Genomic DNA, 25,211 nt, shown 5'->3' on the forward strand with positions numbered 1-25,211 from the left:
TATTTCTGCATTTGTCTTTCTTGCCCTGTAAACACATCCATCATTTCATTTAATACCATTCACTCATTTTAACTATGTATATGAACCATTTCCCATAACCTCATGTCACACCATTTCCAAAAATCTCCAAGACTGTACCATGTGGTCAGATCTCAGTTTGTTACTTATATCAATCAATGTATGCTCATTAACGATAAGGATTTTCTTTCTCTACCTCCTAAGAAGCTCCAGGCTGCTCAGTGTTTCCTCCTGCTTTAGCGATTAAGACCCATTCACGCATTTTTTTTACAATCCTTGTAGTGCACGACATACTCCCCTGTATGATCCCTACGACATCATGCATTATCCCTCTCCTCCAAGATCTCAGATAAATCCGTGATCATTAACAAAGTTCAATGCATCACACTGAAGGCAAGACATTTACTAATAGTTGCTCGCAACCTTGCAACTACACACGTTCACTGCTTTTCCCAAATTACCCTGGTCGTTGTCGTTCACCATCAGCTTCTAACCCCAGTTAGGCAACGGTGCCTTTCAGGCCTGGATCTCTTGAAGGCCTGCGGTCGGGAATCTTCCATGTTATTTATTTATTTATTTAGAACTTTTTTTATACCGACATTCATGTAAAGATACATATCACATCGGTTTACAGCGAAACAATTTATTGGAAAAACATTACATAGAACAGGGGTTACATCGAGCTGGGATCAAGGATGCTAAATACCAACAGCTGACATATAATTTAAATAACGTACAAGAGTGAAACGGAACGGATATGACCACCAACTTCTCTGAGGTACTCAGAGTTGCTTCTGTGGCAGGAGGAGGATCTAGTATGCAGGGGGTAGGGATTGATAATGGTAGATTAGCTAATAGTAGGGTAAGAAGAGGATTACAACAGGAGCCTAAGAGACTGCTGGTTCTCTAATAAGTTGAAAAGCTTTCGCTGGGGATGGGAGGTCGGGGCCACGAGAAGAGGAAGTGTATTGCAGATTACACCGGTCGTTGATAAAAGATCAGATAAATGTGAGCTAGTGAGTTTCCGGGCCTTGCCAGCAGGAGAGAAGCCCTATCAATGATCAGTACAAGCGTCCTGTCCTGTCCTGTACTGGGTGTGAGAACGTTCATCCTTTAGGGAAATGCTTGTCTGAAGCTCCGTTCCGTTCTTTCTACCATTCTTTATATCATCTGAGGTCCTCAGTCATGGAATAGATATTTATATCTTCTTCCCTAATCCTGTCTTCTCTAGTACATCCTTTAGCCAATTTAACAGAATGTAATTTCTTCTGCCTGAATTCTGCTAATGTCTTTGTTATGCATATGATTGAAAAATCCTTGACAAAGCCCAGAAAAACCGCTAAATACTGTAAAAATATAAATCCAATACAAAACATTTTCCCTGCAAAAATTTCAAAATATAACTCGTATTATAAATGTAGGACCATATTCACAAAATGGCCTAATCATTGTGAAATACAGAAATTCATCCCAATTTCCTATGTTTTTTTCGTATTTATTTATGCACGTCAAAATGAACAATTGAGAGTCAATCTTGATACAAGAAAGATATTTCAGTTGCAATCCAACAAGGAAGTATAAAATAAAGAAACTACACTGAATTCCTGATTTACAGACCGCATTCTGGGGAGGGCCAAACAAACAGGCCGATACAGTACAGTGCGCTCCTGCTATTGGACGCGCGTTTTCCCTTACCCTTTATTCAGTAAGGGGAGGAAAACGCGCGTCCAACCCGTGGCACCTAATAGCGCCCTCAACATGCAAATGCATGTTGATGGCCCTATTAGGTATGCGCGCGGGATACAGAAAGTAAAATGTGCAGCCAAGCCGCACATTTTACTTTCAGAAATTAGCGCCGACCCAAAGGTCGGCGCTAGTTTCTTCCGGCACCGGGAAAGTGCACAGAAAAGCAGTAAAAACTGCTTTTCTGTGCACCCTCCGACTTAATATCATAGCGATATTAAGTCGGAGGTCCCGAAAAGTAAAAAAAGTAAAAAACAAAAATTTGAATTCGGCCTGCGGCTGTCAGCGGGCTCGAGAACCGACACCGGCAAAATTGAGCGTCGGCTGTCAAACCCGCTGACAGCCGCCGCTCCTGTCAAAAAGGAGGCGCTAGGGACGCGCTAGTGTCCCTAGCGCCTCCTTCTACCTGGATCTACCGCCGGACCTAATTTAAATACTGAATCGCGCGCACTGGCAAGTGGCCGGTGCGCGCGCCGGGAGAGTGGGCGTTCGCCCGCTCTCCCGCAGACTTTACTGTATCGGCCCGAAAGATAATTAGAAAAGAAGAAAGCATGCCATTTACTATAGTGAATTACATCATTAGGCTGGAAGTACCTTATTTAGAAGAAAAACTTGCAGCTGAACAGGATGCTAGAACATATATCTGACTCCCTGAAGTCTGATTATACATTTACATGGAAATTTTAACTGAAATGTAGTGCCCAAACGTAGAACTCTATCTCTGTGAGACAAAAACATGTTTCTATGTTGTTGAGCCTCCTTTACTACATCTGGGAGCAAAGATATTTTATGTCCCATAAACAGAGCATCCTTAGCCTGGAAAAAAGATCTTAATGCCCACCGTTTGTCCCACTCAGGAGAGTATATTATCCTTCCAACAAAGTTGCTCTAGTCAAGGCTCCTGGATTAGATTGCTCCAAAAAATTGAATAAATCAAGAAATTTAGGAAGAACGTCAGCCTCTTCATTTAAATGGGAAATGTTAGGTTCAGGCAAATAAAATATTTTATTCACATTTAGAACACTCTTTTTAGTTACCTTTTAAAAATTCAACATGGAGCTTTCTGAGCATGTCGGTCAGCGAAATCATAAGGCATTTGGGGAATTTTAGAAAGCTCAGATTTAACTTCCTATTATCATTACCAATATTCTCTATCTTATGCGGTAACACTGTAAGCGCTTCTCTATTGAATCTGTGTTATCTGGCCAGCGAGATCTTTAATCATTTGGAGTGCTGGCATTTCTAGGTTTAATGGTCCCGGATCCGTCCTCCTGAGTCAGCGTGCTTCCCAGCCGTGCGATAGCTGATCATAGCACGTCTAGTGTGACAGACCCTGGCCTTCCCCTGTGAGCCATCCCCGGGGGTGGCAGACACCAGAGCTCCATTAGGAGGCAGAGAGGCCTCTTCAGCCCTCTTTTGACTAAGCTCCAGTTTCCATTCGTGTTAAATCAGCAGCTTCAGGTGCCTTGGGAGCATCAGGGCTTAGAGATAATGTGGGGGACGTTCTCTCTCCTAGTGCTTCTCTTCCGGCTTGGGTCATAAAGTTAAAGGATTGAAGAGTAGGCTGAGATGAGGAGGGGGCAGCGTTAGGATCAGTTGGAAAATCTTCTCAAAAGAACCCAATATAGAAAACTGGAGAGGAGGCCAGAAACGCACAGAGGGGTGCAGGCCTCCGCTCCCAGCATTTTATCTCCACCTCTGGTGACCTCTGCAGCGCCTGACTCCTGCCTGCACAGGACCTCCCCCCAAATGACTATGTTTTATATATTTTTTTTCTTTATTTTGTAATCCAATGCATTTTAAATGGATGAAAAATACAATCCACACTAGAGGTGGAAATGCAACATTTAAGTCCCAACGGATGCAAAGCCAGTGGCTTCCTCCTGAAGTGTAACTCGGTCACAAATTGCAAAACAATATCTTAGCTCTGTCGCTAACCCCGACACGCTGCTGTGTTTCATGGAAAGCTGCTCAGGAGGTAGGTTTCAAAGCCATCGCTGATCCTCTCGCGCCAAGCTCAGACTAAGCTGCATATTGTGGTCCTCCAATTTCATTTCAGAAGTGCACTGGATTACGAAATATACAAAAAATATATATAAAATATAGTAAATGTCTGTATGCAGTCCCGTTTCACAGTGATTAGGCTGCTGTGTGACTACGCTCCTACATTACAAGTCTTATGTTTTGAAACTCTCCAGGGAAATTGTCTTGAACTGGATTCCTTATGCCTATGCCACGTTCCACATGCAAAGCCTTGGCGAGCCGTAACTTTATACAACGCGAGCTGTCTTTCCCCTTTAATGTTTTCTAGATGGCACCGCAGCTTGATAGGAACGGATGTAATTATAACTAAAAGTAAAATGCCAGACTTACTCAAGATATAGTTGTGAATGACAGTCTTATCTCTAGTAGATGATTTCCCTTTGAAGCGTCTCACTTTGGTATTCTCCATGTGTCCCCTTCTTCTGCACACATGAATCACCCAAGTCTCCATGTCTGTTTTTTAGAAACGGAATCAATAAGAACATAAGAAATTGCCATACTGGGTCAGAGCAAGGGTCCATCAAGCCCAGCATCCTGTTTCCAACAGTGGCCAATCCAGGCCATAAGAACCTGGCAAGTACCCAAAAACTAAGTCTATTCCATGTAACCATTGCTAATGGCAGTGGCTATTCTCTAAGTATAATTGATTTATTTTTTATTTTTATATACCGAGGTTCTTGTATCAGATACAAATCACTCCGGTTTACATAAAACAGTGAGATGCCCAAAAGGGAGGGGCTTTACATATAACTATAAAACAAAGTACAAATTGAACATGGCATAGAATAGTTACAAGAAAAACTTTTGAACTCAATATCATATTATAGTAACAAATAAAACAATAGGTATCATAGTGTTGAAAATAAAGTAAAACAATAAAGCACAGTATATACAATAAAGTATATATTAAATACGATAAAGTATGTATAAGCGCAGTATATACAATAAAGCATAGTATCTTAATAGGGAACAAGGGGACGGGTTGATGTGATTGATTACTGAATATATATTACGCGGGAATGCGAGCATCTAGGCAGCGTTAAGTGTCTGGAAAGGCTTGGCAGAAGAGCCAGGTTTTTAGTTTTTTTTTGAACTCCTGATGACTGGGTTCAAGTCTTAGATCTGGGGGGAGTGCGTTCCACTGGTGGGGGCCTGCTGAGGATAGTGCTCGTTTCCTTAGTAGTGTTTTTGCCAGCGGGGCATACAGTGTGCCTTTGTAGGCGCTTCTGATGGGTCTGGAGGATGTATGAGGTTGAAGTTGTGTGCTTAGCCTGATGGGCGCGAGTTTGTGAGTCGCTTTGTGAATGATTGTAAGGACTTTGAAGAGAATCCTCTGTTTGATAGGAAGCCAGTGAAGGTTACGGAGGATTGGAGTGATATGTTCTCTTTTGTTGGTGTTTGTGAGGATTCTGGCAGCAGCGTTCTGTACCATCTGTAAGGGTTTGATAGTATTTGTGGGGAGTCCGAGTAGCAGGGAGTTACAGTAATCTAGCTTGGAAAGTATGATGGATTGGAGTACTAATAGCCATTAATGGACTTCTCCTCCAAGAACTTATCCAAACCTTTTTTGAACCCAGCTACACTAACTGCACTAACCACATCCTCTGGCAACAAATTCCAGAGCTTTATTGTGCGTTGAGTGAAAAAGAATTTTCTCCTGCTCTTCAGGACCTCCAGTCTTTTCCCTTTATTATTCACAATGACTTTTATCTTCTCTTTGCTCTTAGGTTTCTTAGTGGTTCTCTCCTTGCCAGAAACCTTTTTTTTTTCCCTTTTCAGTGCTGTGACTTTATTTAGATCCAACAGAATCAAAATGTTCTTTCCTACCTATGCTAATACGTGCCCAACCCATAATTGTTTTCCAATCTTCTATTAAGTGAGAGCATCTCAAAATATGAATCATCGGTGGCCTCTAGGCAGGTGCACTCGTCTGAAACGAAATGAGAAATGTTAGCAACATTTCCCATTTTGTTTTAATTTGTTTGTAAATGAAACAAAAGAAGCACGCGTGATTTTATTTCCCTTCGTTTCATTTTCCACTGCTGCAGGAAGCCCCCAACACTCCTGAGCTCTTCCCCATTCCTTCCCTCCTTCCGTGGGCCGTTCTTACTGAAAATGTCTTGGTTTGCCAGGGACCCCCTCCTGCCCCATGAAAAACTTTTCATTAAGAGGGTCCATGGATGGAGGGGAGAATGGGAAAGGGTCCGGGGGGATGGTTGGCAACAGAATCCGTATTTTAGTTGTTTTGTTTACTTTTGGAGGTGTTTTTTTTTAATTTTTAAAATTATATTTGGGGTTTTTTTTAATTCAAAAGCAACAAAAGAAAAATAAATAGACAAAATGAAGCACGAAAAGTCTGTGCACACCGCTATTGGTGTCAGGTGTTGATTGATTGATGTTGGCGTTATGGGAAGGCACTCTGTGCGTCTTTCAGTGTCAGTCCTTCATAAACTGAATATTCGGTAATGCTGGCAAAAATGGCTTTTAATTTTACCTCATAATTACCTTCTATGCCCTCTGGAAATTCCTAAATTCTCAAGTAGTTTCTCCAACTCTTATTATTTGCATTTTCGGATCGGCACTGATTTTGACTTTCTCTGGCAGCTGGGTCAAGGTTTCTTCCCATCTGGAAGATCTTTCCTTCCGTCCTGCCTTTCTCTTTTGAAATAGAGAGACTTGCACTGAAAGGGAAGTCACCTCTGCTGCCCGATCCTCTGCCGTCAGCATCTTTTGGGCTTACGGTCCTTCTCGAGCCGGCTAAGGGGGGATTCCAGCAGCCGCTTTCCCTGCTGATGGAGGAGGATCACATCACATAAACCACAAACGTACCTGATGATATCCCACAGGCCACGGCAGTCGTCTCCTAGGATAAGTATTTGGATGGCAGCGGGGTGGAATGATCTTTGGCCTGTCGCTCAGAGAGCAGATTTTCTCTTGTGTCTAAGTGGCAGCAGGCTGTCTAGCACCCCCAGAGCGGGGGAATTTTGCAGACCAAATGTGGTATTTACATTTTCCTGCTCCACACAAGAGATTTCGCAAAGCTTCATCCAGGACCCGCACAGGTTAAAGTCTGCAGATCGCCTGAAAAGCCTCAGGGCCTCTGTCATATTTGCTGACACACAGGCCAAGCAGAACCGGACATATTTGCTCAGTTCAAATTACAACAATAATGATTTGAAGGGACAATCCACCTTTAAGTTAAACAGGATCTCAGTGGGCGTGGAACGTGGAACGTGGTCTGGCGGCGCTCTTCGGATGCCCGGACCGCATGAAATCCCTCCAAGGGTAGAGTGGAGGTGGAGCGACGCCATCACTTGCTCGTTTTTTCCTCGGGGCCCCCCTCAGCACCAGAGGCAGAGCGAGACTCTCCCAGTCCCGGGCCTAGAGCTGCACCTGGGCTGAAAAGGCCGAACGTGACTGACAAGACTTTGAAATTTGGTTTCTGCCATAAAACTAGGAGGAGGAGGAGGAGGAGGCGACTGGTTATTGTAATGAAAAACGTATTAGTAACTGTAAATTGTTGTTGTTTTTTTTGTGCAGGCCCCTCACTTAGCCTTCGTGATGTAATTTGGTCTTTTTGTTCACTCCTTAAGGTGCAGCCATGCCGAGACGAGGTTGTCTCTCTTTCCGTTTGTTTTCTGCTGCTTTTTCGCCATCCGGTGTTGACGTACAGGTTTACCCGGTCTATTAAGGGAAGACACCATGGCAGGGATTTTCAAAAAAAAAGTCCTTTTCTTCTGCCAGGCTTCAGTGGCTAATTAAAGAGGGTGGTTGCTAAGAGATGTCGGGAAGCTTGATGCGCTCTCTCTCTCTCTCTCTCTCTCTCCCCCCTTACCTCCAGCATCCAGGTCCCAGACCGGCGCCGGAGGCCCAGCGCGATGGCAGCCTCGGAGAAGACCTCTGCGGCCAGACCAGTCCGCACTGCCAGGAACCGAGGGGGCCGCGCCACTCCTCCCCCCTCGCCCGACCCGGCCCCGCAGGACCCGGGACAGCTGTCCATGCTGAGCAAGGTGCACGAGTTCTTTCGGATTTGCGACGTCGAGGACAAAGGCTTCATCACTCGCCCCGACATGCAGGTAAGTAAGGAAAGCTCCCTTTCCCCCGCACCCGAGGGTCTGGCTGGGGAGGAAAGGGAGCTTAGGAGGGGGGCGGGTGAGTGGGTTGGACACGGGGCGCCACAGACAGCAGATACCGCAGTGATGAAGTTTGGGCTTTCCGGAGAAGACCAGCAGAATTGTATTCAAAGTTGTTTGCTTTTTGGGGGGATTTTTACCCAGTAGTTGTGGATTATATGGGGAAGATCACCAATTCAGATTTGCTACACAAATTGCAAGTGATATAGAAGACATCATCAGGGTAATTTTCAAAGGAAAATGTAAATGTCACATACTTTCATAGCAATTTTTCAAAGCCCATTTATCCATCTCAAGTGCACTTAGGGCAGGTAAAACATTGGCAATTCAAGGGCATTCATAGTAGCAATTTTCAAAAGCCTTTGAAAATCTCTACGCTATAAGCTATTCCATTGTTAGCAGATTTTACCCTCATTAACTGCACTCAACACAAGTAAATTGCTATGATAGTATGTGACATTTACATTTTCCTTTGAAAATTACCCCACGTGAAAGCAAAAAAAAAAACAACCCGGTGCTTTATGTTAAGTATTGGCAGGAAAAGGTTCAGGTCCCATCGGGACGTTTGCTGCTTGCAGAATAATTTGCAGAAGGGGGGGCCTGGTCTGCACGGGCTGGAGCTCTGATCTTCCTCCTTTACAATCAGATCTAACACAGTTTGCATTACACAGACCCCCTAATTCTGTACTGCGCTAGATTTTACTTCTGCCCGGAAGCAGCTTCCTGCTTCTCTCGGACTTTCAGCCCCCTCCCACAGGGCTATGACAGTCTAAGCCCTGATTTCGCCGTCGAGGTTGTCTCCGTTATAGCCCTTTCCTCTCTAGCCCAGCCATTGCAGTGGGAGGTCCAGTGGCTGAGAGCCGGGCACGAGTTGAGCCGGCCAGCAGGTGTCGCACTGAACGATGGCTGGGACCCTCCTCAGCCGGCAGCCGTGGCCGATCCACGGAGCGGAACCCGTGCTCTGGAGTCTGCACTGCTGGGAACAGACGTGATCTGGAAAAAAGAAAGTCCAGCTAATTTTTGTTAGAATTACAATGCTAATTAGCAGGAATGGAAGACTGAAGACATGAAGTTCTTTTATTTTTATTTATTTATTTAATCATGTTTATATACCGAAGTTTAGCTAGATGCCTTCACTCCGGTTTACATTTGGAACAACGCAATACATTTGAAGAAATCAGAGAAACGCAAAACGGTAATCTGGCAGAGCCGGGAGTTATATATGACGATATAGTATAGGACGAGATTTAACAAGGTATAATATGGTTAAATATAACAATATAAACAAGAGAACTGGCAGATCGGCGATTAGGATATAACAGAAGGGAACACCACGTTGTAGTATTGGTCAGGACAATGGATGTGAATGAGTTCGGGTTAGCATATATTCTAGGGGTATATTGGGTGTATCGCTATATGGTTTAGATGACTGTAAAGGTATGTTTTATAGATATGTCTGAGAGTATTACATAACCGTGAGGATATGGGTGATGAGTATTACATCTACTCACGGATATGTAATACTCACGGATATGTAATACTCAGGGATATGTAATACTCACGGATATGTAATACTCACGGATATGTAATACTCAGGGATATGTAATACTCACGGATATGTAATACTCATGGATATGTAATACTCATGGATATGTAACACTCACGGATATGTAATACTCACGGATATGTAATACTCATGGATATGTAACACTCAGGGATATGTAAAACTCAGGGATATGTAATACTCACGGATATGTAATACTCATGGATATGTAACACTCAGGGATATGTAATACTCACGGATATGTAACACTCAGGGATATGTAATACTCACGGATATGTAATACTCAGGGATATGTAATACTCAGGGATATGTAATACTCACGGATATGTAACACTCACGGATATGTAATACTCATGGATATGTAATACTCATGGATATGTAATACTCAGGGATATGTAATACTCACGGATATGTAATACTCACGGATATGTAATACTCACGGATATGTAATACTCAGGGATATGTAATACTCACGGATATGTAATACTCAGGGATATGTAACACTCAGGGATATGTAATACTCAGGGATATGTAATACTCACGGATATGTAATACTCAGGGATATGTAACACTCAGGGATATGTAATACTCACGGATATGTAATACTCACGGATATGTAACACTCAGGGATATGTAACACTCAGGGATATGTAATACTCACGGATATGTAATACTCAGGGATATGTAATACTCATGGATATGTAACACTCAGGGATATGTAATACTCACGGATATGTAATACTCACGGATATGTAACACTCAGGGATATGTAATACTCACGGATATGTAACACTCAGGGATATGTAATACTCAGGGATATGTAATACTCACGGATATGTAATACTCTTTGGTAGCTCACGCGAGCCGTGCGTCTGCCACTGTGCTTGTGTTTGCAGAGAAGCAGCCAATTAATGTTGCACCCTTCTTTTGGGGGGGGGGGGAGGGGAAAGGGGCTCCTCTCGGAAACCTCCGGTCACAGACCCGAAATCCAATTACCAGGAGTCACCAATGCCCAATGACTGGGACCCTCCCCTCCCCGCAAACGGTAGCGAGCGCCGCCTCTGCAGCATCCTTATCTCTGGATGGCCAAAGACGTGGAAGACCTGGCCCCTCCACTTAACAGTGCGCAGCGCGGCCACTGAGCCACTTGGCCACCGGGCTAGCCCAAGCTTTGCCTTTGAAGCCCGATTCTTATTTCTGGTGTTCAGGGGTGAGATTTCAGTTTCCTAACTCTGGGAATGTGGCACCTAAATCGGCTGAACGGCTAAATTTAGGGTCCTAAAACGTGGGAGGGCCACAGGGTCGGAGTGAGGGCGGGGACACAGTTAGGACCTTAGCACGGATCCTCAGCACCAGGCACCTAACCTGGGAGCCTAAATCCAGGCGACTTAACTTAGGGCCCCTAAATTCAGCTGAAAATCCACCTACATTTAGGGACCTAGGTGAAACCCTGAGCATTGTTTGAGAACTGACCCCGTGACCTTTTTTGAAAAAGATCCTCCTGCCATGAAGGATGTAACTAAATCCCCCCCCAGCCCCCCAGCCCGCCTCACAATGCAGGCTTCACGCCGCTGCACGGCAGCCATGAATGTGGGGTGCTGGGCTGGAGAGGGGGCTCGGTGCATGGCCTTCCCAAAAGCCTAATGCTGCTGATGACGACATCACAAGGAAGTAAATGTATTAGGGAAAAGGCGAGGGAGAAGGTCTAGCTAGAGCCACCACTGCAAAGCCTCGCAGATCTGCTGTTTAGAGGAAAGTGCCAGGCACATTACCAAGCGAGCCTCACGTCCACCAGCTATCAACCTTCCTAATCATCGAATCACCTACTGCAACAGTCCTAACCCTTCCCTCCTGGGCACAGGGCACTACTAGAGACCTATTCTCGGTGCGAGAGGATACCACATCACCTTGAGGGCAGGTCCTAGCCACAGGATTGCTTCCTGCAAATGACATTGCAATGGAAAATGTTAGGAGTTCATCTTAGAAATTTCAGAGGTTCCTGAGGCCAGCCTCTGCTCGTCGGGCCAGTCGGGGTTGGAGAGGCTGCAGAGGCAGGGTTCACAGGCCCAGCCGGGGGAGAGAGTCAACCGTGACACCTGGGAGAGAGCCATGGGCTGTGCCCTCTGAGGTTTGTAGCAGATACAGGGGTGAATGAAGGCTCTCCTTGCACCAGATGTGCTAAGCTGCATCTAGTATAATAAATCCAGAGCAGAAAAAAACACACCAGCTCTTTTGGAAAAATTGAAGGGTTTTGTCTATTTCACATAGAGGGAAGACGTGGAACAATTTCAGAGGTAGGTAAAGGCCTGTTAATGAGGTCCCCCGTCTGGAAGGTTTTCTGTCTTGGTCTGTGGAAAGAAAATTGTAGCTGAATGCAGCATTCACCTCTAGCGAGGCTGAGGATCCAGGCTGAGGGGCTCATGTTGGCACTAAGGCTATTCGTGGCCTGGTGGGTTTCCCATTGTGGAGAATGGACTTGCCTACATGTCATACCTGACACGGGAGCAGAGGCACACGTGGTCCCGTCAGGCCACTTCCTGTTCTGCATTAGTTACTCATTCCTGCTCAGGAACAGAGCAGCGTTTTAGGTCTGTAAGTTCAAACATGTCATACCTGACACGGGAGTAGAGGCACACGTGGTCCCGTCAGGCCACTTCCTGTTCTGCATTACTTACTCATTCCTGCTCAGGAACAGAGCAGCGTTTTAGGTCTGTAAGTTCAAACATGTCACACCTGACACGGGAGCAGAGGCACACGTGGTCCCTTCAGCTTCAGGCCACTTCCTGTTCTGCATTACTTACTCATTCCTGCTCAGTAACAGAGCAGCGTTTTAGGTCTGTAAGTTCAAACATGTGACACCTGACACGGGAGCAGAGGCACACGTGGTCCCGTCAGGCCACTTCCTGTTCTGCATTACTTACTCATTCCTGCTCAGTAACAGAGTGCATACTGCAGTTTTAGAGCAGCGTTTCAGGTCTGTAAGTTCAAACATGGCGCCTGCATGCGTAGATCAGTCACACGGCTCACTATTACTATCCTGAAACTCCACCACCGGGGCACTCAGAAGCAGTCGTTATGGAGGATTGAGTTAGATTTCCATTTTTGGAATTCAAACAATTTCATGCATCCAGATTTTGAACTATTCTCCATTTTTATGCCCCAAAATAGTAAAATCTTGATTAATTTTTGCTCCCACCTTTTTACTTTGGAAGGAAAAAAATGCCTCCAGAGTAAAGCTAGTCAAAGATGTGGATAGGTTTTGAATTACTAAATACGTGCCCTTATAGAACTGACAGAGCACCGTAGAAGGCATTCGGCGGTCACGCTTACAGGTTTGTTGCGAAGTCACAATAAAGTTGGTCAAAGAAAGTGAAGCTAAGTTGGTTTTTTTTTAGTTTTGGGAATAAATCTGAAGATAGTGCAGCCCTGCCAGCAGGGGGCGTGTGACCGCTGCGCTGGGCCGCTATTCTTCCGCAGTGGCTATCATGTGATCGGTGCGGCAGGAGGCAGCTCATAAAATTCCACGCCATGATTTTCTTTCCACATCTGAAAAACGCAAAATTACCCTCCCAGGGAGAATGGGCGTGAGAGCAGACAGACGCTGCAATTTTAAACTGTGTGTAATGTTGCGTGCGTAAGATTTAAAATACGCCCACTGCACTTATGTTTGCTCCTAATTTTAAGCAGTTACTGGAGCAAACGTTCTTCCCATCCCTTCCTTAGGACTTTGTCGGCTTTGAGGCGCGCAGATAAGAGGATTTAAAAACATGCTCGCGTGAAGGCCGTTCCCAGTTTTACCAGTCAGTGCGCCAGTTTGCCCAGTCCATCTCGAGATCATCCAGACCCCTCTGGTTCTTCGGCCTGCACTCGCCACAGCTGACCCGGACCCCTCACCCTGTCGATTTAGATCTGAATAAGAGTTTTATTCAGACTTGCGCCTCCACGCGCAGCTAACGGCCCCGTCGCACGCCGCGGCCGCCGGATTTAAACTGCGGATTTACACACGGGACTGTTGGCCCCAGCCAGGAACACCTCTGACTCCTCCGGCTCCACATTCCTTCTCTCTTAGTTCGCACAGGTGCACATACGCTCGTGGCTTGCAGCTTTCAAAACAGGCGCTGCTCACGCAGGGCCCGGGTACTGGCGTACATGGGCCTTTAACATTCAGCCCTCAGGATGAGGTAACTCTGGATTTTATTTCCTCACGATACCTGTGAGCTGGTACGAAGCGTCCTTGGATACTGGATGTCTCTCTTGCTGTCAGAGTGAGAATTGTGGAAAACCAGGGTTCACATCCTGCTCCTCCCACCGATGCTCCATGAGACCTGGGGAAAGTCCCTTCACCCTCACTTTTGCCTCAGATACAAACTAAGGGGGTCCTTTTACTAAAGGGCCTGATACTGAAAGTGCGTTCAGCGCTGGCTCGATAGCCGGTTAGGTAGGATTTATCCAGCTACCTAGCAGTCTGCTGAAAATCAGTGGCCAGGGAAGCCACTTATCCAGCCACACAGGAAGGAGGAGGGGCACCTAGACGTGAATTTTTCTTCAGGCCGTGCTGGGATGAGCTGCACCACGGCCTCACCAACCTTCCTGCTGTGCGTGGCCGGCACACGGCATCAAAGAGACACCCTCCCCCCCCCACCCGGCCATGAAACTGCTTCCTGCTTTATCTGCAGGCGGCGGACCCGATACACCGGCAGCAGAAAAAGAGGAAATCCTCCGCCGCCGGTGGGATCGCGTCCACTGGCAGCAGCACGGGCCTCTCCCCTCTTCCAACGCTGTCCCACTGGGTCTGCCGCCCCATGCAGTTGCACGGTTTGCCCACCTGGTGGCGCCGGGCCTGCACCATGACGCTGAACATCCCTTGTAACTTAGCCGGATAAGTCGTATCCAGCTGAGTTACTTAACTGCCCAGTGCTCAACATCTGGCCTCTAGTAAAGAGAGCCCTGGTGTTGTAAGCCCTCAGGGGCAGGGATCTATGGCTCACATAACTACATCTTGTTTTTCTACAAGATTATGGTATAATTATTAATTTGACTTCCAATTCCATGTGTGATTACGTGCGGGATCGCCATGCTAATCATTTTGTAACTGTTTTAAAGTTGTTTAGGAAATGTGAAAAACAAGAAAGAATGCGTTTACAAACCGTGCGTCAGTGAGGAGAGTGGCCCGGGGAACCTGGGAAATATAATTACCATGGCTCCAGATTCCCACTGATCACAATACATTAATTACACATCGACATGCCCTCCCCAGAAGAAAACAAAAACACTATAAAATCCCATTTATTGCACTTCATTATCTCCTGCACTTGTAATGAGGCTCTGACCGGAATATTCTTTTGTAGATATTCAGGTAGCAGAGACTAATTACCTCTATAAAGCTGCGCCCCATTGTAATGAAGAAAAAAGAGAACAGCAAAAGCTGATTGGAGACAACATCATTTCTGTATCAAAGAAGACAACCATCTGTCACTCCAGAGTTTGAGAATAGTCCATTCAACCATCGCTCCACAGTGTGAGAATACTGCATTCAACCATCACTCCACAGTGTGAGAATAGTGCATTCAACCATCACTCCACAGTGTGAGAATAATGCATTCAACTAGCATTTCTCAGTGTGAGAATAGTGCATTCAACCATCACTTCTCAGTGTGAGAATAGTGCATTCAACCATCGCTCCACAGTGTGAGAATAGTGCATTCAACCATCGCTCCACATTGTGAGACTAATGCATTCAACTAGCATTTCTCAGTGTGAGAATAGTGCATTCAACCATCACTTCTCAGTGTGAGAATAGTGCATTCAACCATCGCTCCACAGTGTGAGAATAGTGCATTCAACCTTCACTCCACAGTGTGAGACTAATGTATTCAACCATCGCTCCACAGTGTGAGAATAGTGCATTCAACCATCGCTCCACAGTGTGAGAATAGTGCATTCAACTAGCATTTCACTGTGTGAGAATAGTGCATTCAATCATCACTTCTCAGTGTGAGAATAGTGCATTCAACTATCATTTCTCAGTGTGAGAATAGTGCATTCAACCATCGCTCCACAGTGTGAGAATAGTGCAGTCAACTAGCATTTCACAGTGTAAGAATAGTGCATTCAACCATCACTCCACATTGTGAGAATAGTGCATTCAACTAGCATTTCACAGTATGAGAATAGTGCATTCAACCATCGCTCCAGTGTGAGAATAGTGCATTCAGCTAGCATTTCACAGTGTGAGAATAGTGCATTCACAGTGTGCGAATAGTGCATTCAACCATCGCTCCACAGTGTGAGAATAGTGCATTCCAGTGTGAGAATAGTGCATTCAGCTATCATTTCACAATGGAGGAGTAGCCTAGTGGGCTATGAACCTGGGTTCAAATCCCACTGCTGCTTCTTGTGACTTTTGGCAAGTCACTTTATCCTCTGTTGCCTCATTTACTCAGCATTTTCCCCTCGATATAGAATGGGAGAAGAGCCTTAGTAAATCAGGCCTTTACAGGTAAATTTTAAAAGCCTGGCTCGTGCCAAAACCGCAAGATACACACACAAGTTGGGTCAGCGCGCGCTGAGCGGATTTTCAAAGCTGCCCGTGTATGCGCGTATCTCCCGTTATGCACACAAATGAAAAGTTCTAAAAAGGGGGAGGGGTGTGCACGGGGCAGGAGCGTTACCTGAATTTTACCTTGACATCAGCTTGTAAAACCTTGTGCGCACCTGGGTCCCCCGCCATGTAAATTTCCTTCTGCTATGGATGACACGTAAGTTATAAAATAAAGAGAAATAGTCAGACTGGCAGGGTTTTAAGGGTCGGGGGTAACAGGGGAGAAGGGAGGCGATTAAACTAGTGGTGTTTGGAAGTCCTGTCCCTTACCTGGGCAAACTGCATTCACACGTTGAATTGCGTCACACGTGTGTTTTTTTAAAATCCACCTACTTATGTGGTAGAAGTGGCATTTGCATGCATAGTTGCGTGTTCACTTAAAATTGCGTGCACGTGTGAGGATAGGCTATTTTATAACACACGCGTGTATGTTATAAAATGGCCACGTCCCTTGACACAAGCCAACGAATGTGCACACATGTGCCTGTTTAAGTTACTGTCCCTGGAGATAGGGAAATGCCTACGGTACCTGAATGCAATCCACTTTGGAAGTGCCAAAAAGCAGAATATGAATAAATATAGACAGTGTGAATAGTGCATTCAACTATCATTTCACAGTGCGATAATAGTGCATGCAACAATAAGAGAGGGCTCCTTCAGACTACAAGTCCTCCAAAAACTCAAACCCCTCCTCTTCAACCAAGACTACTGGACAGTACTGCAACCCCTCATATTCCCCAAGCTGGACTACTGCAACTCCCTCCTCCTCGGGCTCCCTGCATCCTCCCTCAAACCTCTTCAACTACTGCAAAATGCAGCAGCCAGATCTCTCACAAACAACAAGCGCTCCGCCCACATCACACCCATCCTCAAAGACCTCCACTGGCTCCCCATAACCCACAGACGCCCTCCACCCTCACGACTCTCAAAGAGACCTCCGATCCAGGAACACCGGCCTGCTGACAATTCCATCCGCCAAACTGGCCCATCCTACCACAACCAGAGGACGCACCATCTCAATAGCTGGCCCCTCACTATGGAGCAAACTACCCACACAACTCAGATTAGAAACCTCAACCCAGTCTTTCAAGAAAATCCTAAAAACCTGGCTAGTCCAGAAAGCCTTCCAACCTGCGCGCTAATGACACCACCTGATCACCTTGTGCCCATCCTTCTCCTCTCCCCCCCTTCCACCCAAGTTCTACAACTCCCTCAAGCCACTCCTCTCAATCGCCCGAAATAATCCAATCGAAATTCCAATTCGTTACTTAAGTTACACAGTTTCAATGTATATGAAACATAAGTTCCAATTTGTTACTTAAGGTTCTCTGGTACTATGAAATAATAATAAGACACCGTTGTCATATTATTCCATGAGTTAATCTGTAAACCGATGTGATAGACCAAATCGAATGTCGGTATATAAAAAAAAAACAAATAAATAAATAAACCATCACTTCAGTGTGAGTATAATGCATCCATCCATTGCCCAACAATGAGAGAAATGTGCATGCATCACCTTGCAGTGTGAGCATTGTGCATTCATCCATCATTCCATAGTGTGAAAATCATGCATTTATCACTCTGCAGTGTGCATCGTATATTCATCGATTTTTGCAGTGTGAGCATCGTGCATTCATCCACCACCTTGTAGTATGAGAATCATGTCTTCTGTCTCTCTTCAGTGCACTTCTGCACCACTAGTGACTATCTTTAATGAACACTGTATAAACAAACACCTGTATTTGAGCAATCATTAAATAAACTTTCATGAAGCATTATTTAAACACAAGATGAAAAGCTGCTCTGGAATTAGACTGGCACGATGCAGCTAAACACTTCTGACCTCTCAGCGCTGAAAGACTAACAGATTCAGACACTCTAACAGTCAAACAATGGCAACCTGAAACAGTAACATTAGGATTTAATTTAATTTAATTTAATTAAAAAAAAAAAATTCTGCTTTCCATGTAATATGTAACTATACAATTGCACACTTGGTTTCTCTCCAGATATTATGATGTGTACCATTCTTCCCATTAAGCAAATTTAAATATCACAGCTGTCAAACATCTATGTAAATATCTACCCCTTGGTCAAATGTTAAAGTATAAGCCCACAGAATGCAAGTGGAGATAAGGAAGAAACATTACAGATCTTTAATCATTAACACATCTGGTATGCAGTTATAATATACAAAGCCCTTTTAATAAAATCTACTGCTTTTATGTTTCAGGAGACTGACGAGACCTAACTTAGACTGAGACATAAAGGTTAAAAAAAGAACAGGTCAAAAAATCCCCTCTGCTACTTAAACCAACGTAGCATCACCAAACGAGTAGATAAGGAAGAGAGATCTGAGGCATGGGTTTATTGGTTTCTTCCGTTGTCGTTTTTTTCTGCCACCTCAACGGTCTCTGCAGAGTCAGGGGTAGATCATGTTGCATTTTGAAACTCTGAAAGAACATCTAAGCCATGATGCTGCAATCTGCATGTCCATGCTCATAACAGAGGCCCTTCTGGTCACAGGTTCCTTGGATGTTTGAAAGCTCTTTGGTTGAGCTTGGGTGCTTCTTGGCATGTCTACGAAGATGATGATGATCCTATTTAAATAATCTATGGGCTTTTCCTTTTTCTTTTCCATGGAACCAGTTTCAAGACCCAGACTGTCTCCAAACAGAAAGATAGCACATTGAGACTTGATATGAACAGGGTGCACGACAGTAACCACTCAGGGTCTGATTCCCGTGCACACAGGAGGGGAGAAGCCCTAATGAATCATGCCCCAAGCTTCCATGTGAAGCTTCTGTACTCGGTGAATTTGTGGCGCCAACTTTGGAAAAAGCATTCTTTTGTGAGTTGGAAGGCAAATAATGCAACTCACAATTTTCAAAGATAAAGGTGTCAAATATATCTACCTTCTGATTTTATGGAGGATGTAATATAATATTTAGGTGCAGAATACTGATTTATTTGCACTGTTCACTCCGAGAGGAGAGGTTTCCACAATTAACTTGTGGGTTCAAGTGGATTAACTAGAAATAAACGAAACTCTTATTTAGTGAAAGGCACGAGATGACTGTTTAGAATACTTCAGATCTTCCATGTAGACAAGTAAAAATACATCTGGAGATATTTTTCTAATTTCAGAGGCTGCATGGCGAGCTCCCTCTTAGCCTGGAGGAGCTGGAGAAAGTCTTTGATACCTTGGATGCTGATGGAAATGGTTCTCTTTCCCTGGAGGAGTTCACCACAGGATTCAGTGAGTGCTTGCATGAATCCGTATCATCCAAAACCAACTAACAAAAAGGCTTCTGAGTGACAAAATCTCTTTCAGTTTTTCATTTTGCCTTTGTGTACTGTATCATGAGACTGTGTAAGAAAACCCACCCTCCTATACCTGAATGCAGCTCGCTTTGAGCTCGGGTTTGGAAGGGTGAGTAATCAAATCTAAGGACTGCCGCCTGTCTGGTGAACCTCGCCTGACTGAGACAATCCTCGTCTTGCCCTCTACAGCTTCTGTGGATTCAGAATTCCAACTACTCTTCAGAAAAAGTACAATTTCTTCATAAATAAACCAAAACATTAAACTCCTTGGCCATATCAGTGGAATTCTCTCCTGCATGACGGCTTTGCAGGGGGTTGAAATCCTCCTTCGCAGAAGAGCTAGCTCAGGATAAGCTCATTCCTGTTAAAGATCATAGCAATATTATGGTCAATATTCAACTGCTGTGCGGCTCTGCTAACTAGCTGAATAAACTTATCTGGCTAACTGGTGCTATATATTCAGTGGTGAATACCCAGATATCCTAAAGTTAGCATTTATCCAGCTAACATTAGGACAGGTGTAAGGGCCGACCAGATTTAGCCAGATAACTTATTTGGATATCTTATCCTCCCTGGAAAGCCTCTGGAACGCCCCATCTTATCCAGCCAAATTCTAGCCCAATAAATAGTTATCCAGCTAGAATTTAGCCAGCAAATTTTAATTTAGCTGGATAACGTCTTAGTTATCTAGCTAAATGTGTTGGAATATGGACCTCCATGTACTGTATTCACCTAATAGGGCAGCTCATTTCTGGAGTTTCCGCACTGATTGGTGTCGTACTGCACTCGTTGTTGTTCACCTATCTCCTCATACATGTTAGGGTCTCTGCGGGTAGTGATGTCTTTCATTGGCCCACATAAGAATAATCTCACTCCAATGATGTACATGAGCTCGTGAGACCCATCCTTCTTGGATAATTGGACTAACTCTTGAGTCATTCTGGATCGAATTTGACTCAACTTCAACGTTAGAACTCAACTAAGTGATCTCTAAATTGAATCCATCCTATTGCGCACTGAATCCCTGCAGTGTCTCAATTATTAAGAACATCTACAATGCTTTAATACCTTCCATCAAATCTCTAATTAATCTTTCACTATCTAAAGAAGTTTTTCTGAAATCTCTTAAGAAAACGTCAGTTAAACCTCTTTTGAAAAAAACTAGTCTCAATCCATCAGATTTAGCCATCAGCCCATTTCCTCATTGCCTTTTTTTGCCAAACTGACTGAATGAGGAGTGTTGTCCTCATTCAACTAACTAACTTTGCTGAGACCCATCAGGTATTGGATCCTCATCAATTTGGTTTTAGGAAGTCGCTTAGTGCAGAACTTCTTTTATTGTCCTTAATAGATACTTTCAGAAGAGGCCTTGATTCAGGTAATACATATATTTTAGTTTCTCTGGACATCACTGTAGCTTTTGATACAATCGACCATTCCATCTTCCTCCATCATCCATGTGAATATGGTATTGATGGCTTAGTTCTTCAGTGGTTTCATTCCTACTTATCAGACCGCTTTCAATGTGTTGAATATGATCATAAACATTTTTCTTGGTCTGAAGTTTCCACTGGTTTGCCTCAAGGATTGGTTCTTTCAGCGATCCTTTTTAACATCTATTTAATGCCCCTTTATAAGATTCTGTGATGGATATAAACTCTACGCGGATGACATTCAATTTTTTGATCGAGTCCGCCTTTCTTGAAATGATACTGTTGAACTAGTTGATCTATGTCTATCTTCCATCAAATGTTGGCTGTTTTTCAATAAATTATCTTTGAACTTCTCCAAAACACAATTTGTTTGGATTCTTCCAAGATTTTGCTATCTTCAGTTTCCATTGAAATACCTCATTTTCATTAAACACTTCAATATGCAACCTTGGTGTACTAATTGATCCTCTGCTATCTTTCCACTCTCATGTTAAAAATTTCATAAAGCCTGGTTTCTTCAAACTAAGAATCTTGTGTGGTCTTAAACATCTTTTGGAAAAAGCTGATTTTCGAACGATAGTTTCAAGCATTGATTCTCCCCATAGTAGATTATTGTAACTCTTACAACTACTAGTCAATGCAGCTGCGCATCTCATTTCCGGAATCAAAAGACAGGATCATATCATTCCCCTGTCCTGGTGGATTTACATTGGTTACAAAATCGCAGTCATTACATATACATTGATTTCTGACTCTGTTTCTTCATGGGGCAATGCTTTATTACATCTATACTGCCTCACCCAACAACTTTGCTCTTCACAAAGAGGCCTTCTTGATGTGCCTTCACCATCCCATGCCAGGCTGTGTACAACCAGGGACAGTGCTTTTTCTGTTGTGGCACCTAAGCCTTTCCAGTGGAACTGCGCTTAGCAGACAGTTTAAAAACGTTCAAATCCCTATTAAAAACATGGCTGTTTGAGCAGGCTTTTTACTAAACTGTGGCACTATTGCAAGCATCTCCTGATTTGGCCACTGTCTGTCCAAGTTCAAGTATATTTGCTGATATATGTATGTAATGTAGAATTATTATTTTATGTATGTTTTATGCTGTACATCGCCTAGGTTTCTTTTAGGTGATTAATAAATTTAAATAAAAGATAAAGATAATTGTTATTGTTGGACCAATAAAAGGTATTATAACCTAGAAATTAATCCAGCTTTCTCCCAAACCAATCTATTTACCACAATATCACAAACATCTCACTAAGGGGGTTATTTTCCAACTCGCGTTATGGCGTTTTCGCATGCATTAAGGCATTTTTGCATGCGAAAAACACCTTAACGTATGCGAAAAACACTATACCCCATGGTGCAATGCTAATTTCTAAAGGGGAGGAGTCGGGGGTGGGATTTTTGTAAAAGTGGGCTGCCTTCGTGAAGCCATATCGCATAGTTTTAACGCCAAAAATAACTACATCTTTTTCATTTGCGTTAAGTTGTACGATATGCCCATAACACAAGTTGTGATTTTTTTGTAAATTGTGTTTTTGGCATTTTTAGGCTGGGGAAGGGCCTGAGATGTGAGGGGAGAGAAGGGAGAGAGAGCACCTCTGGGGGTGGCACCATAGTAAGCAGCTATTCATGCTACAATAGGAGGCCCACCTAGTAACTCAAGGTGAGGTTTAGGTAGTAGTGTAAGGGTTAGGGGCCACTTTGACATGCAGACATGAGACGTACGAACAGAACAGTACACTCTTGTGAAGATTTGATGTCCTTCGGAGTGAGGAAGCTCACACAAAGATGATATTTGTACAATGATCTCTCAGCCTAGCTTGATGTTACCCAGGTAGAGAGTCCATCAAGCTAGGTTGAGAGAACTGGATTTTACAAACTTTGGATGTTATGTTATTTCCACAGCTGGCTTCAGTCGCTTCTCTGACTATTTATTTATTGAATTTGGGGATTTTATGTAGTCCTTTAAACCTATACACATTTGCAAAGAATAATCACATTGTAGATGCAATAAAAACAGTAAGCCAAGGACAGAGCCAGATAAGGTGCAGACTCATACAGTAGGCAGAAGAGAGGAAGTGGGATTGAAGAGCTGGTTTCATGGCTGAAATGCAAGAGATGGAGGCTTGCAGTTGGGTCTCGGCACCGGAGAGATGGAGGCAAGAGGAGGACCGAGCTGGAGTTTGCAGATCAATCAGGGCATTCAAGTGAGAAGGAAAGGAGGCCATAGATCAGAGTTTGAAAGAAGACCTTGGATGGATCAGGAGTCATTGAGGGCAGCAGAGGAGAAAGTGGCAACCAGAATTGAGAATTAGCTGTACTGTGCCAGGGTGAGGCTCAATAAGGGCTAGAGCCAGAACAAAGGCAGCAGTAAATGATAGGAAAGAGCAGATTTTATCAGAGCCACAGAATTTTACAGTATTCGTGAAAAATGTTGCAAAACTAGCATTGCTCCTGGCATTTATTTTTGAATTATGAATGTAAGACTAATAAAGAAGATCTGTATGAACTGAGGGCTTTGCAGTAAGGTTCACTGTTTAAAAACAGATTTGCTGAAAAGAAAAGATTTTAATGTTTGTTTTTTTAGCAAGAAAAATAGAAAATAACATTTAAACTAGCACGGCTGTTGTATCAGATTTGTAACATTCAGTCTGCTAGAATCACTTTATAGTACAGCAAAGCATAAAACAAGCAGCGTTAAATAGGAAGCTAACAAGACTGAGCAGGAAAGTCTTCCTACTGTTGCTGCTAATATCTGCCTCTCAATCCTGTTATAATAAGCAAGCATGACGAGAATATGAGTTAAGGTGCTAAGGTCACCTGGTCAATGGCGTTGTTCTGTTTTATGTTCTTCCGTCTGCTGGCCGCCCTGAGGTCCGTTCTGTAAGCGGCTTGACCCCATGCCAATAATTTAACACCGCAGGTCAGTTCCTCTCCGGAGAGAGCCTTCCGCTGAACGAAGGCTGCGAGGAGCACACCAGGCAGCTGCACTTTGAGAGCGTCTATCAGTCCAAGTGGGAGGAGAGCCTGCGCAAGGAGCAAGACGACGAAGACCTGCAGTTCTACAACCTGGTGGACAGCCTGGGAGCCAACCGGGTTCTAGAAGAGTGAGTACCTTGCAGCCGTTCTCTGAGGGGCACGCTCAGTCCCAGGGCTGAGTCCCAGCTCAGAGTGGGGGGAGGATTAACCTCCAGAGCCCAAGGCATTTAGGGGAAAGGCTTGGCAAACGTATGGTGTTCCAAAAATTGAAAGTATTTACTGACAGATACTGCAGTTTCAACAAAATGGCAATTTACAGTCTTAGGCATGAGAAATCCAGTTACAGGGCATGAACTGACGGGTGCGGATCCTCCCTCCTGGGATTCCCTCGTTCCCACGTGTGCTGCTTAAGGTGTCCCTTGGACTGATGCTGGTCTTCCTGACTTCTAAGGACTCTGTCGTGTACCTGGTACTTCAGATGCTTAAATCTCTCCTACACCCTTCTCCTCTTCTCCCGAACTCTTCCGGGCTCCAGGATCACTGGAACACAGCACCAAATGGGCAGCTCCTTCCACACTGAACGATTGCCTCCAGCGAGGCATCCGCTTGGCCCTTCTCGCTGTTCCTGTTTATCTTTGTTCACCATGAACTTGGATCAGGGTCTTCCTTCCCAGATAGAAAGGCAGGCCTGGGGTGAGAGGAGGTTTACTCCCTTCAGAGTGGGGACACTACCTGGCCGGATTCCCCAGGAACAATTACTTTTAGTGCTGTATCAGAAGCACCACCACGGGGAACTGTCTGTCTGTCCCTCTGTAGTTACTGCAATATATGAGCAATAGGGAGACAGACAGGTTTGTCCCTTCCATGCTCCACACGCTACACGAGAGACAACAAGACACTCTAACCCAGCCCAGGACTGCACCACTGTGGCCTAGGGGAAGTGCATTGGTTTTACCTGAATGGGTAAAATGGAACAAATTAGATCATTTTTGGTTCATTCTGAATGGAACGAGCGGAAAATGGCATCTTATTTATTTTTATATTACATTCAGGTCCTAAAGGTATTTCTGTCCCCAGAGGGCTCACAATCTAAGGGGGTTATTTTCCAAGCCGCGTTATGGGCTTTTCACATGCGAAAAACGCCTTAACGCATGGTGCGATGCTAATTTAGAAAAGGGGTGGAGTTTGGGGCAGGATTTCTGGCCAAGTGGGCTGGCTTTGCAATTTGCAAAGCCATATCGCATAGTTTTAACATGGGGAAATAACTGCACCTTTTCCATTTGTGTTAAGCTGTGCAACATGGCTTTATTGCAATGTTTTCACACACAGCATTTTTAGTCTTCAGAGAGAGAGACTGA

The 25,211-nt window shown here is 44.3% G+C and overlaps 1 protein-coding gene across 2 annotated transcripts in view; it reads left to right on the forward strand.

Moving 5' to 3' along the window:
* The window catches only part of CRACR2A (calcium release activated channel regulator 2A), a 111,641-nt gene that overhangs the window by 37,417 nt on the left and 49,013 nt on the right, over positions 1 to 25,211 (forward strand). For both annotated transcript variants that reach the window (XM_029597315.1, XM_029597316.1), the window contains exons 3-5: positions 7,646 to 7,880; positions 19,253 to 19,364; positions 23,798 to 23,981. In XM_029597315.1, the coding sequence (XP_029453175.1) occupies positions 7,683 to 7,880; positions 19,253 to 19,364; positions 23,798 to 23,981 (494 nt within the window). In that variant the 5' untranslated portion in view covers positions 7,646 to 7,682. The remainder of the gene's footprint in view (positions 1 to 7,645; positions 7,881 to 19,252; positions 19,365 to 23,797; positions 23,982 to 25,211) is intronic.

Source organism: Rhinatrema bivittatum, chromosome 4 (genome assembly GCF_901001135.1).
Source record: "Rhinatrema bivittatum chromosome 4, aRhiBiv1.1, whole genome shotgun sequence".
Classification (NCBI taxonomy): Eukaryota; Metazoa; Chordata; class Amphibia; order Gymnophiona; family Rhinatrematidae; genus Rhinatrema; species Rhinatrema bivittatum.